Here is a 13,038-nt window from a genome sequence, read left to right as displayed (position 1 = left end):
ATATATATATATTCAATATATATATATATATATATTCAATATATATATATATATATATATATATATATATATTCAACAGTTCATTGTGTAATGTGTAGCAAAGAAAACTTGTACAAGAAAACACCAAGAGTCAGATGTGAGGTAGAGTTACTGCATTAATAGCAGACTTGAATACTGAGCCAAAAGACTCAGAGTCCAAGACCTACCCCACCCCAAACAACCACCCCCTCCACATATGGGGAGGGACAAGTGAAATAAACAACCGTTTTTAAAGCACAAAGGCCAACACCCTCCCTGTACACCACTTACTTGAGGGCTGTTCTGTAGTGGTAGATGGCTTCCTTGTTCCGACCTTGGTCCTTCAGGAAATTGGCATAGTTGTAGTGAACCTTGGCATTGTGGGGCAGAGTTTGAACTCCAGACCTAAAATGAATAAATTGTTCAAAAAGCAACCAAGAATATTATTGTCAGATTCCTTTATGTTTTACTCAGTCTCATGAATCTGTATTTGAAATGTCCATTGTATTCTAAGAATAAGGCATTGTAACCTAAAATAAGGCTTCCAAAATTTATGAATTATATAATTTATTAAACATTGTTTTGGATAGAAAACCCTGAAGGCAGTATACTGTTATGCATAGTTGAACAAACATGCTAACTGTGTATGAACAAAATGCCCTTAGCATATAAACATAGGGCCTTTGATGTACCAAACACACAGCTGGAGCCTGGGTGAGACTCTGTCGCTCCTTTTGAGGCTTTCTTTTGGGAGTGTAGCAGGGCCCAGTGGTAGATCTGAAAGCACACTGTGCAGCAACACACACACACAACCTTGCCATTAACAGGCCAGACTGGCTTTTCCAATTTAGGGTGCAGGGAGCAGAAGATGCACCCACAGTGGGGCTGCTGCACAGTGAGGCCCTGCCAAGGCTGATGACTAACACTCTTCCTTCTAGGGAGAACTGCAGCATTAGGCTAGCCCTTTCTTCCTGCATCTGTCTGCTGAGCAGTCTTCTTTTTCATGAAGACTTGATGGAATAGCCTAAGCAACCTCTGAGTGCACAATAATGAACCAGAGACAAAAAAGATTTAATGGTTTTCATAAGATGAGAACAGCTCATAACCACAACGTGCTCTGCAAAACATGAGATGTAGCATGCAGTGTCTATTCTCTGGCTTCTTTTCCTTTATTCTTTCCCACCATTCTTGTTTCCTTCGATGTGGAAACCCATGCAACTGGTTAGACTCTCTGTCACTCCCCTCCCATCTACCAGGTCATCGCTGCCTCCTTGGTATTGCACAGTTCTCGGGGGTGCTATGTTGAAACAAAAACGCATTCCAGACCTGGCAGCGTGCATTATTAGTTACTGAACAATGGAGGGTGAAAAGAGTCAGGCTTATTTGAGATAATTATGACATGTCAGGCCCTCATATAATCTGTATGAATGAAAGTGGTGGAAAAAAGACAAAAGTCAATGTAGGCCCAAGCAGAATCATGAAAAAGGATACATTTCAGAAGTGAGATGGCTTGATGAAATCAGTGTGCAAGCATTTCTCTAAGCCAAAGTAAATGCTACAGTTGTTTCTAATTGGTGTGTGCACACAGACAGACAAAGCTCTGGTGCCTCTTCCTCATTTTATATGGGCACCACCCCTACTGGATCAGGGCCTCACCCTTGTGACCACATTTAACCCTCATCACTTTCTCACAGGCCCTACATCCAGCAACAGTGATAGAGTCCCTTCAGTACCACACACTATGCCAGGTGCTGGGGATACAATATGGTTAGAGTCCCCGCCTGCAAGGAGCTTACGAGGGTGAAGTATGTAGAGAGGACTACAAAATGATGTGTAACAATAAGTGAGCAGGGTTATCAAGAAAGCACAGCATGCTTATCCCAGAATGGGATCAGAGGAGGCTTCCAGGAGGCAGTCATGGTGAAGCTGAGACTTTAAGGATAAGAGGAAATGACGTTAGCCTCTGGAGGAAGAGGCAGCAGAATGTCCTATGCAGAGGGCCCCAAGAAAACAAAGCATGGGGCTTTTGAGGGACTGGAAGAAATTCAGAGTGGCTGGACCATCAAAGGCTAAGTCTGAGAATGGAGAGAATCTAATGGGCCCTGTAAATCACATTGGAGACTTCTGGGGGGTTATCTGAAGAGCAGCAGGGAATCAGCGCAGAGTCTCCAACAGAGATGTAAAGGACAGGGTAGCAAGTGAGAAGGACTGGGCAGTCTTCTGGATGCAGTGCATGGAGACCTCATGGGGAGCTGCTGAGGAACTTCAGAGAGGAGAGGAGAGGGAAAGGGAGGGGATAGGAGTGGAGCAGCGAGGAGATGAAAGAAAGACAGAGAACAGTCATAACTTCAGCAGGGGCCACGGGGAGGAACAGAAGGATTCAGGAGACATCCAGGAGGCAGAGGTGGTAGATGGCAAGACATGGTAACAACTGATTCTTTGGAGAGAACAGCCCTGCATGTTCACATCAATTCGTTTTTTTCCTTCCACCCTTCATTCATTCACTTAAAGATTTCCTTCTTTTTTTTTATTTTTTAAAATATTGTGATTGTCTACCAAAATAAATAATTACAAAAAGGATCACTATAGACTGGCCTCCCTACAAATAAATTTTATTGGAAATTAACCTTTTCCTATACTAAGCCTGGGCTAGTTTTTAAAAAAACTAAATGCAGATATAATTATTCTACAGATAAGAAAATGAGGCTTTGCTCAGAGACATTAAAAACCTTGTTTAGATGATCAATGTATTGGTCTGCTCAGGCTGCCATGACAAAGCACAAAACCTATAGACTGGGTGGCTTAAACAACAGGCATTTATTTCTCACAATTCTGGAGGCTAGAAGTTCAAAATCAAAGTTATGGCTGATTTGGTTTCTTAGGAGGGTTCTCTTCCTGCCTCGCAGATGATCGCATTCTGGCTGTGACCCATATGGCCTTCCACGGTGTGTGCACGCAGACAGAAAAAGCTCTGGTGCCTCTTCCTCACTTTATATGGGCACCACCCCTACTGGATTAGGGTCTCACCCTTGTGACCACATTTATCCCTCATCACTTTCTCACAGGCCCTACATCCAGATACAGTGAAACTGGAGGCTACAGCTTCAACACATGAATTTGAAGGGATGCAAAGATTCAGTCTGTATCAATCACTGAAGCTTAAGCTCTTAATCATGAGGGAGGGCATACTGTTCACAAGTCAGCAGCAAGAGTAAGGCTATCCAAATGCCACTGAGTAGCTGTGACTACCAGGTTTACGTTCTGCTTGATGCTTGTCTACCCTGGGGCCCATCTGCCTAGGGTGACATCAACAATTTGAAGATGATACAAGGAGAGGTGGGAGCAGGAAGGGATTGCTATGTTGTTTGTAGCTGCTTCAGAAACAAGGTATACAAGATCACACAGCTGGCAAGTGGCAGGGATGGGACTTAGACCTAAGGAGTTTGGTTCTAGAGTTTCTGTTCCGTCACTTGAAGGAAGGTGGTAGAGGGAATGATAAAATATAGACAGATGGGTTTGAAGGCTATCTGAAAACAAAACAAAACAAAACAAAACAAACAAGATGCCTGCAACTTATTTTGGATTAAATGGATAGGCAGACAACTGATGAGAGAGAAGGACATCAGGATGAATCTAGTTTCTGGGTAGTTGTACTTTAATGCACTAACTCTCTCAGATTACATATTTACATGTAATTTTTAACTTAAAGGTCAGATTAATAGGAGAATTCCACACAACATGTTAAAGCATGTTGGGGAAGTATGTTAGGACAATTTAACTTTTGTGGAGCTTTTGTTGAAATAACAGCCCCTGAACACCTAGCAAAGACCACCCCACTAAAACCCAGAGGCTGGGAGTTTCAGGACCTCTCCAGAGGAGAGATCTGATGGGCACCTGTGAAGTCAAATAACAAGCTGAAAGAAACAGATCATCTGAAAGCAGCAGACCCCACACCTACATACAGCCACATCAGAGATTTAAAACGCACCACAGTGAACGTGGGAGTGCAGCTATCTCTTTGAGAGACTGATTACATTTATATTGGGTAAATACTCAGAGGAAGGATTGCTGGATCACATGATAATTCTATTTTTTATTTCTTAAAGACCCTCCATATTGTTGTGCATAATGACTGTACAAATTTACATTCCCATCAACAATGTACAAAGGTTCCCTTGTTTCCGTATCCTCCCCAACACTCGTTATCTCTTGTGTTTTTGATAATGGCCATTGTAACAGGTAAGGGTAGTATGTTATTGTGGTCTTGACCTGCGTTTCTCTGATGATTAGTGATGCTGAGCACCTATTCATATACCTGTTGACCATTTGCTTGTCTTCCTTTCAAAGAGGTCTATTCAGGTCCTTTGCCCAATTTTAATCATATTAGTTGTGGGTTTTGTTTTGCAATTTAGTTGTGTGGGTTGCTTACATATTTTGGATATTAACCCCTCGTTGATATACAGTTTGCCAATATTTCATCCCAATCCACAGCTGTCTTTTCAGCTGTTTGCTTGTTTCCTTTGCTGTGTAGAAGTGTTTTAGTTTGATGCAGTCCCATTTGTGTATCTGTGCCTTTGTTGCCTACACTCCTTATGGCCTTATGAGAACCTGTGCTAAATGGAATCAGAATCCTCGCACTACACAGAACAGGAGGACCCAAAAGATCCCTGGTAATAAGTTCACTCCCTTTGTCTTCCTCTCATTTTAAAGAGGAGAGAGCCAAGCCTCAGAGAGGAGCAGTGGTCCAGTCATAAGTGACAGTATTGCATTTCCACAACAGCCAAAGGCATTTCCTATATAGATTGTGGATAGTTCCTTTTGGGGGTGGGTGCTAAAATACTAACCCTATCTTTCATTTATGATACCTTTATGGTTTTAAAAAATCTCCTTATTTGAATGTTAAAAAGTAACTAAAATGTATGACAGATAGCTAGGATTTTAATATAATTTTTCAATAACAGCATCCAACCTAAATTTAGTCATATCAGCAAGATCCAGGTAAGCGTGTTAGCAATGGCTTCAATAATCAAATTTCTATTAAGGAAAATTTCTGACTTTTTCTATCTAGAACTAAATAGTGCATACTAGCAGTAAGTTTTGAAGGTAACCATGATTATAGCAATTAATACAACTGGCATAATTATTGAAATTGATCGTTTCCTCTGTGTGATTAACACAGTAATTCTGATTTATGTCTCACCAGAGAAATAGACAATTGGGCCTGTGGAAACATGGTCCTTGCTGAGATCAGAGCATTGTTTCATGACGGCAGGAGGAAGTAATAATGTTCCTAACAGGCAAACAGAAGTGGGTGGAGTCACTCAAATCCTAAGAACACACTGCTTTTTCCATTGTTGTTTTTGACCTTTATGTTCTCTCTGTGATACTTTTCTGCTATGTTTTTCTAGGCTCTCAGTTCACAATGAACAGTTTGTGGAAAAAAGGAAAATAAACAAGCCAAAGGCAACACTTTCCCTGGAACTTAACTGGACAGGTCACTCTGTCCTCTAGGAATAGACTCCCTGTTGGCTTTTTTGATGCTCCAATTCCATAGTTCTAGTAATTATCGTGGAAACATCCAGCTTTGCCCATATTTATTCCACAGGGAAATATAATATTCATAAATTATATGGCTGAACTCAAAACACTGTTAATAATTACAACAGTGATTATAAATAAACATCTCCCTTTCAACTCAGAATTTTAAATTCATGCATTTCACATATTTCTCTCATGCCTCTTATTGTGGAAGACTTGATAAATAACAAAAAAGCTACTTTGATCAGGTGTTATCTCCAAGATTTTAGAACATCAATTTGTTTTGTTGGCATCATTGGACAATAGGTCAGGAGGACCATCCCCGGATTCCTAATTATAAAACAAACATGATAAAAATATTAATAGTGTTCAGTCAGAGATTAGCAAAAAGGAAAGTAGGAAGAATTTGTGACTCTCCTCAGTTTTGACCCCTGCCTTGACCTGAGATTTGATAACGCCACACACAGGATGGACAGTAGTTATGGAATGCTTACTTTAAATAAAATGCTGGGCTAAACACCAGTTTCCATGGATCATTTCCTTTAGTCCTTGCTGTAACCTAACAAATAGGCAGTATTACTGGGCCTCGCATATTACAGATCAGGAAACTGAAGCTCAGAGAGATTAAGACCTTTTTGTGAGGTTACAGACCCAATAAATAGTTGAGCAGATATTTCAGCCAAGGCCAATAAATGGTCAGAATCAATCCTGAAGTTGATCAACAACTTCAGGATGCTTAACCACCAAATCAGCACCGTAAGACTGACATACCATTAGAATTTCACTATCACAATGTTTACATGATTGGCAAGCAAAACTACAGCCTGTGGGTCACAAATGTGTCCATGTGTTTACATTTTGTCTTTAGTCTCTTCCCCAAGACAACATCAGAGTTAAATAGTTGCAAAAAAGTCTGTATGACCCACAAAGCTTAAAATATTTGCTATCTGACCTTTACAAACAAATCTGTCAGTACCTGGTTTATATTCTTTTCCCTGGGAGGTATTCTAAACTCTTTGCCTCAGCAATTCAGAGGAGAGAGAACTACAGTTTTTCCTACAGAATAGGAAGATGATCTAGGCCATAAATGGTTAATTGCTGGTCTGTGGATCACTTAAACAGTTCAAGAATGGGATTTAGAGAAATCCTGAGCTGGATGCAAAAGGAAATATGTTTGTCTCTGTCTTTCTAGGGATACTGAAGATTAAGAGAGGGAAGAGGCTTCAATCTAATCAAATCATGTTATTATGGCATTTATTTACTTTAAACCAATGTAGGGTTCTGGGCTGTTACTAGGCCCAACCAGAGTTATGCAGTGATCCACCTACCACATCAGGACATAAAACAGTTTCTTATTTTAAGAATTAAAACATGCCTTGCAACTATGATCATAAATCTTTCTCTCTCTCTATTTACACTTGAGCTAGCTTAGGTGAAAAACAACATAAAATATAGGTATGGCAAAGTTTATGCACCCTTTGATTTTTATACCAGATTTGGGTTCAAATCTTGGCTTCTGTAAAGGCTATTTCAGCTTAGACAATTTGCCTTGTCCACATCTCTGATGAGGCACGAGTACTGGGTTCTTGTGCTTTTTATGCATATGGTTCTTGCTGATAGAAGAACAAAGTTTTGGCCAGGCACAGTGGCTCATGTCTGTAATCCCAGCACTCTGAGAGGCCGAGGAGTAGAGACCACCCTGGACAACATAGTGATACTGGTCTCTACAAATCATAAAAAAAAAATATTAACCAGATGTGGTGGCACACGCCTATAGTCCCATCTTCTTGGTAGGCTGAGGTGAGAAGACTGCTTGAGTCTGGGAGGTCAAGGCCGCAGTGAGCCATGATCACACCACTACACTCCGACCTGGGTGACAGAGTAAGACTTTGTCCCCAAAATAAATAAATAAATAAAATAAAACTGTGTAGGAACACTGTATCTGTATAAAATTGTGCAGGAACACTATCTGTATCTACTAAAAATACATCACATAGTGGGATCTTTTGTGTGAAAGGAGGCCTCAGCTGGAAAGGCTAGAGCTTGACAAAATTTGTATTTTCTCCAACACAAAGTTCTATCTTAAGATATTCTGTAAGATTGCTCATGGAATGGCCATGACCAAACCATCTCAGCTAATTAGAGAGGTCTCAGTGAGGCCATATGTTTTAGGAATGTTCTATGGGTTTATTTTCTGGAACAGGGGGGAAGATGGAGTCTTTGCCAAGGGCATCACCATCTCTAGAATTATTGCAAATTTTTCTTACTCAACTCAGACAGCTCCTGTTTTGGGCCATTATGGCTAATTTAGGTTTTACTCCTCTTTTAATACTCAGCTCAGACCTGCAAGAGAACAACCCTTGACGGCTTGAGTTGGTCTTAGTCACCTACCCACCTGCCTGTACTTACATAGTGCTGTGAGTTTAACACTACATTACAATGAAATGTGCTCATGTGTCTGCCTTCCATGCAGAGTCCCAGCTCCTCTATGCACACTCTCTCTCTCTTTCATCCTAGAACACACTGCACAGTAATAATCTGGAAACCTTACACAGCGTTGCCCACATGCCAGAAACTGTCCTATGTATCTTTCACATACTATTTTATTCTTATACTATACTCAGGAGACAAAAACCAGTATTCTAGATAATAAAATGAAGAAACTACGGCACAGAGTGGTTAAGTAACTTGCCTAAGGTCACACAGCTATTCAATGGTAGAACTTGGAGCAGAGCCAGAAAGTCTAACTCTAGACCCCATACTCAACCGCTAACCTCAGCGTGCCTCCCTCATGGATTCTCAGCAAATGTTTGTTTGACTGATCTGAACATTACTTAGCACAGATGAATTCATAAAAACATCTGGTCTAGCCTTGAAGGAAAAAGAACAGTCTTTTTTTTTTTTTCTTTTTTTTTTGAGACAGAGTTTCGCTTTCACTGCCCAGAGTGGAGTGCAATGGGCTCATCTCGGCTTACTGCAACCTCCACCTCCTGGGGTCAAGGAATTCTGCTTTAGCCTCCGAGTAGCTGGGATTACAGGTATGTGCCACCACGCCTGGCTAGGAACAGTTTTAATAGTCTTTTAAAGTCTCAGATTCTTAAAAGTTTTATCAGGACATAGATAAATGATAATAGGCAAAGATTTCTAGAAAATATCAATAGCTTTGATTTGCACATTACAAAAAATTCCATTTGACCACCAAAGGCCTCTTCAGTTACAAAATCACTTTAAGCACATATGTTGTTGTGTTTTAGACATCAATTGATAAGATACTCACTACATACTTCCATCTAAAAGAATAGAAGCTCCAGATTCAAGGTCAATCAGCTATCTTTTCTTTTTTTACATTGTTGAGATTAGCTGTAAAGGGTTTGAGTACTAAGCCTGCCACAATCCATTCCCAAAGCTACTCTGATTAAGCCGTCAACATCATTAGAAAATACAACCACTATTAGTACCTTTATTCAGGCAAAAGGTTTAACACAGAGCAGAATTGTTTTAAAGTTTCTCATTAAAAGCTCTGACTATTGAAAGAGAAAGGAAGAAAAAATTATGACAACAGAGACTCGGAGGAAGTTACATTACTGAACTTCAATACCCCTGTGTTTACAGAATAACCTTAATTAGCATAAGGCAGAAGGAAGAAATGTGTCTGTTGTGATCTGTGAGAATTGTGTTGAATAGAAAGGGTATGACAGAGACTTAACAGAATCTGATACCGAAGAGTGGTTTTGCAGATCTGTGTGGAAAAAAAAGATACATTAAAAAAAGTCCACACAAAAACTTCTATATTGCAACGGCTCCTTACGATACACGCTGAAAGGATCATAACAATGATCATGACAATGATACGTAATAATAAATAAAATAATAGGATATGCATGCCAAACTGACTTTTTGTTTCATATTTTTAAAAATGTTAAATTGCCAAGTACATATTTGGTAATTTAACATTTTAAAAATATGACACAAAAAATACATTATTTAAAAATAATAGAAGAGTGCAGGAAACCTCTGTCTTATTTGTTCATTTACTCGTTCATTTATTTTTGGCAGCCCAGAGACTATTCCCCCTTCTTACGGTGCTTGGATTTCCTGCTAGGAAACTCCCTTTTGCCTCACTTTGAGAAGTCTGGGCGTAATCCCAAGAGGCTCTGCCTGCCTTAACTCCCTCCGTGGAACTCAGAGGTGGCTTCTTGGTCAGATCAGTCATCTCAGTGTTCTGCTTGGGATAAGGGGTAGGCGTGTTACCTAATCTTATGTTCAACCAGAAAACTTTCTTTTTCTAGGACTTTGATGTGTAGATTCAAAAAACTGGTGTTAAGTTTACCTGTTTGTTTCTGAGAGGGTGCTCAAGACGAATTGTCCAGATGCCGCTTTCCTGCCTCAGGCATGCGCATTCTTCACTTCCTTTCAATTCTGTGTGCTTTCCTAGCGTCTTCCAGCAGTTTCCCCTTTTCTTAAGTGATATCAACTCTGCTTCAATTGTTTGCCCCCAAAGAATAAGTGTTGCGCACCAGCTAATCAGGGAACCAAGTAAAAATCATGCTGACTAAATTGACCAATTAGGTCGTAAGTGAGGACAGAAGCTTAGAAGAGGCCCAAACTGGGGATTCCTGGGGGACTGGGCAAATATTGTTGGGGTGTCAGGTGTGGCAGTGCCAAGAGAGCCAGGTGAAGGTCTCCAGGGCTGTGGCATTTAGTGAGGCTAAACCCCAGAAGCACAGCATCATGAGTGGCAGTCTCAAAGAATGTTCAAAATTAATGTTCAAAATAAAGCAACTAGGTCACAGATCACAACGTAGCATGCTGAAATATTCTAAAGAAAGATACTGCATTTCTCTTCCCTCTGGCTATGTGCTCACCTTTCCCATGCACTTGACTGAACAATGAAATTAGGCTTATCAGTTTCATTTTGTTTATAGCTGATTTTACAGCCCAGCTCATCATTAAAACTGTTTCCATCTGAATTCACAGACTCAAAAACTTTCCCAGGAGCCTTCTTTTCATAAATTCACTTAAAATGAGCTGATGTTAAGTCTTATATATAATTTTTAAAATGCTCCTGTTAAGTTTTATATATCATTTTTAAAATCTAAAGTTAAAATCCCACATAAAATCCCATCTTCCATTTAAAACTTTATTATAGACAATTTTCCTTAGTAAATACTGCCAGGCCCATGTTACCTCATCTGTTTGGAAACAATTTGTAAGCAAAGAAATAAAGAGGAAGATATTTACTTTGATCTGTCTAGTCATACCTGAATAGGGACTCTCTTGACAGCCAAATTTCATTCTGTTTCACAGTTTTCCAAGAGAAAAGCAACAGCAGCAACACAGTGGACACAATCAGGGAGGTGGCCCCACATCGATTCAGCCAAGTGCAGAGCTTGCTCAGTCCGTGCACAAAAAGGATGCAGTAGCCCATGCTGGAAAACAGGGTGGAAGGAAAAGGATTACTTTGGGGGTGCAAGGGGTTCCCGCCAACATTATCTCCTACATAACTTTCAAATAAAGCTTGTCCTGTGCTAGAGAAACAAATATAAACTCCCCTGCCTTGGACAACATTAACGTGCTGGTTCTCTAAAGCGCTGCACTAGCATGTTTGCTATTTCTTGTAGAAATATTTCTTGCTATTTCTTCAGTGTAGAGAATGATAGAGTCATCTTGTAGGCTCAAAGTGCCCTGGATTTCAGCAGCTCAGGCATCATGAGAAGTCCCACATATAAGCCTCGGGTCCTGAATGGATTCTCTGATCCAAACTTCCTCATGTCACCGTCATTGTATAACCCTATTGCCACCATGTGTCCAAATCTGGAGTCTTGCTCCAGCAGGTCACATCACAGCTTTGTAGGGACAGTGTCTGAAAGCTCTGTGTCAGGTCCTGGAAGAAATGCTGGTCACCCAGGAGGACTGTTTTCTGTTTCCAGGGCCAGCTGAAGCCCTTACACTTTGGAAAATATACCCACAGCGTGACTCCTGAACTTCACAACTTGGAGCTCATCGCAGACAAGCTGTATTGACACGCCTAGCTTCACCAGTAGACACAGGGTTCACGTGTTACCTGAGTAGCACTTTGCATATCAGCATTACGTCTCTAAAAGCCTTTGGCTTCGTGCTACATGGTCCCTCACATCATCTCTGTGCCCAAAGAGATGTTTCCCGCCTGCCACTTGGACATAGAAGAATATAAGTTCTAGTTCTATATATGTACCCATTATTGCTATGTGTGGGGGCTCACTGCATGATCATGGCTCACTGCAGCCTCAACCTTCTGGGATCAAGTGATCCTCTCTCCTCAGCCTCCCCAGTAGTTGGGAACATAGGCATTTGCCAACTAACACCCAACTAATTTTTGTATTTTACTGTAGAGATGAGGTTTCACTATATTGCCCAGGCTGGCCTCAAACTCTTAGGCTAAAGCGATCCACCTGCCTTGGCCTCCCAAAGTACTGAGATTACAGGTGTGATTCTTTCCAAAAATGATAACCACAAATTATTACAGACTATCTTAAGAAAGAAGCAAGCTTGTGTAAAGACATCCTATATTAAAACTATTACTATTGGAAGTATTAATACAGCTCCAAGTAAATATGGCCCTATAAATGTTCTATTATTTATTCATTCTTTCTTTTATGTGGCTGGCAATATTCTAGGCACTAAACATGTATTTATAGTAAAACACAGGCCCCACGATCAAACAACTCCAGTCTAGTGAATCAGGTTGCTCTAGTTAATAGAAACAACTAAATATTCTCATTCCTAAACACACCTCCTTAAAAAACTTTTTTCTCCACCTTCTGTTCTCTGTATCAATAGCAGAAAAACAAGAGAGAAGCATCTGAGGTTTCTGACTTGGGAGACCCTGGGAATAAAGATGAAACTCTAATTTCTTTCTTCAAGTCCCATAAGTTGGTTAGCACAGCTCTATCAAGTTTAGGGTTCACTGTCTGTCCAAAGAGAGTCAACATCCTACTCCCCATTGAGGAGGATGATTTGAGTAAGGAGACCCATGTTCCCCTTACCACAAGCATTGGATTTGATTGCTACAGATATCTTGCAAGAGCCTTGCATTTGTCAGAACAGAGTCTCTAATGTAAGAGCAAAAACCCAAACCAAAAACCTATGCTTACTTCCACAACTCTCTTGTTCAATGACAGTTGGAGGCATGGAGCTTTTCTATAAATCTTATTTATATTGTACAACTGACCTTGCTGGTGTCATTTACTTGCCTGACCACAATGGCTAGTCAAGTTCATGAGCTGCTTGCCCCCTGTTCCTCTAACCCCAGATGCTCCCAACCCAAACCGAGCAGGGCACTCCATGAAGCCCTCTGGGCTCTGTTCTTTCATTTATCAAATTTAACAAACATTTTACTGTGTACCTAACGCTGTTATAGATATCAAGAACATATCAGTGAACAAAAGAGACAATAATCCTTATCCTTGCAGAATGCACATGGGTGGGGAATGATAGTTAGCA

The 13,038-nt window shown here is 40.5% G+C and overlaps 1 protein-coding gene across 3 annotated transcripts in view; it reads right to left on the bottom strand.

Annotated features, from left to right (window-relative positions):
• Positions 1 to 13,038, bottom strand: part of TMTC1 (transmembrane O-mannosyltransferase targeting cadherins 1) — a 267,544-nt gene that overhangs the window by 64,341 nt on the left and 190,165 nt on the right. For all 3 annotated transcript variants that reach the window (XM_032268575.1, XM_032268576.1, XM_032268577.1), the window contains 2 exons: positions 10,818 to 10,985; positions 310 to 423 (listed from right to left, as the gene is read on the bottom strand). In XM_032268575.1, coding sequence (XP_032124466.1) covers positions 310 to 423; positions 10,818 to 10,985 — 282 coding nt within the window. The remainder of the gene's footprint in view (positions 1 to 309; positions 424 to 10,817; positions 10,986 to 13,038) is intronic.

Source organism: Sapajus apella, unplaced genomic scaffold (genome assembly GCF_009761245.1).
Source record: "Sapajus apella isolate SASKATOON/1434 unplaced genomic scaffold, GSC_monkey_1.0 scaffold183, whole genome shotgun sequence".
Lineage (NCBI taxonomy): Eukaryota > Metazoa > Chordata > Mammalia > Primates > Cebidae > Sapajus > Sapajus apella.
This window is presented reverse-complemented; position numbering and strand designations above follow the sequence as displayed.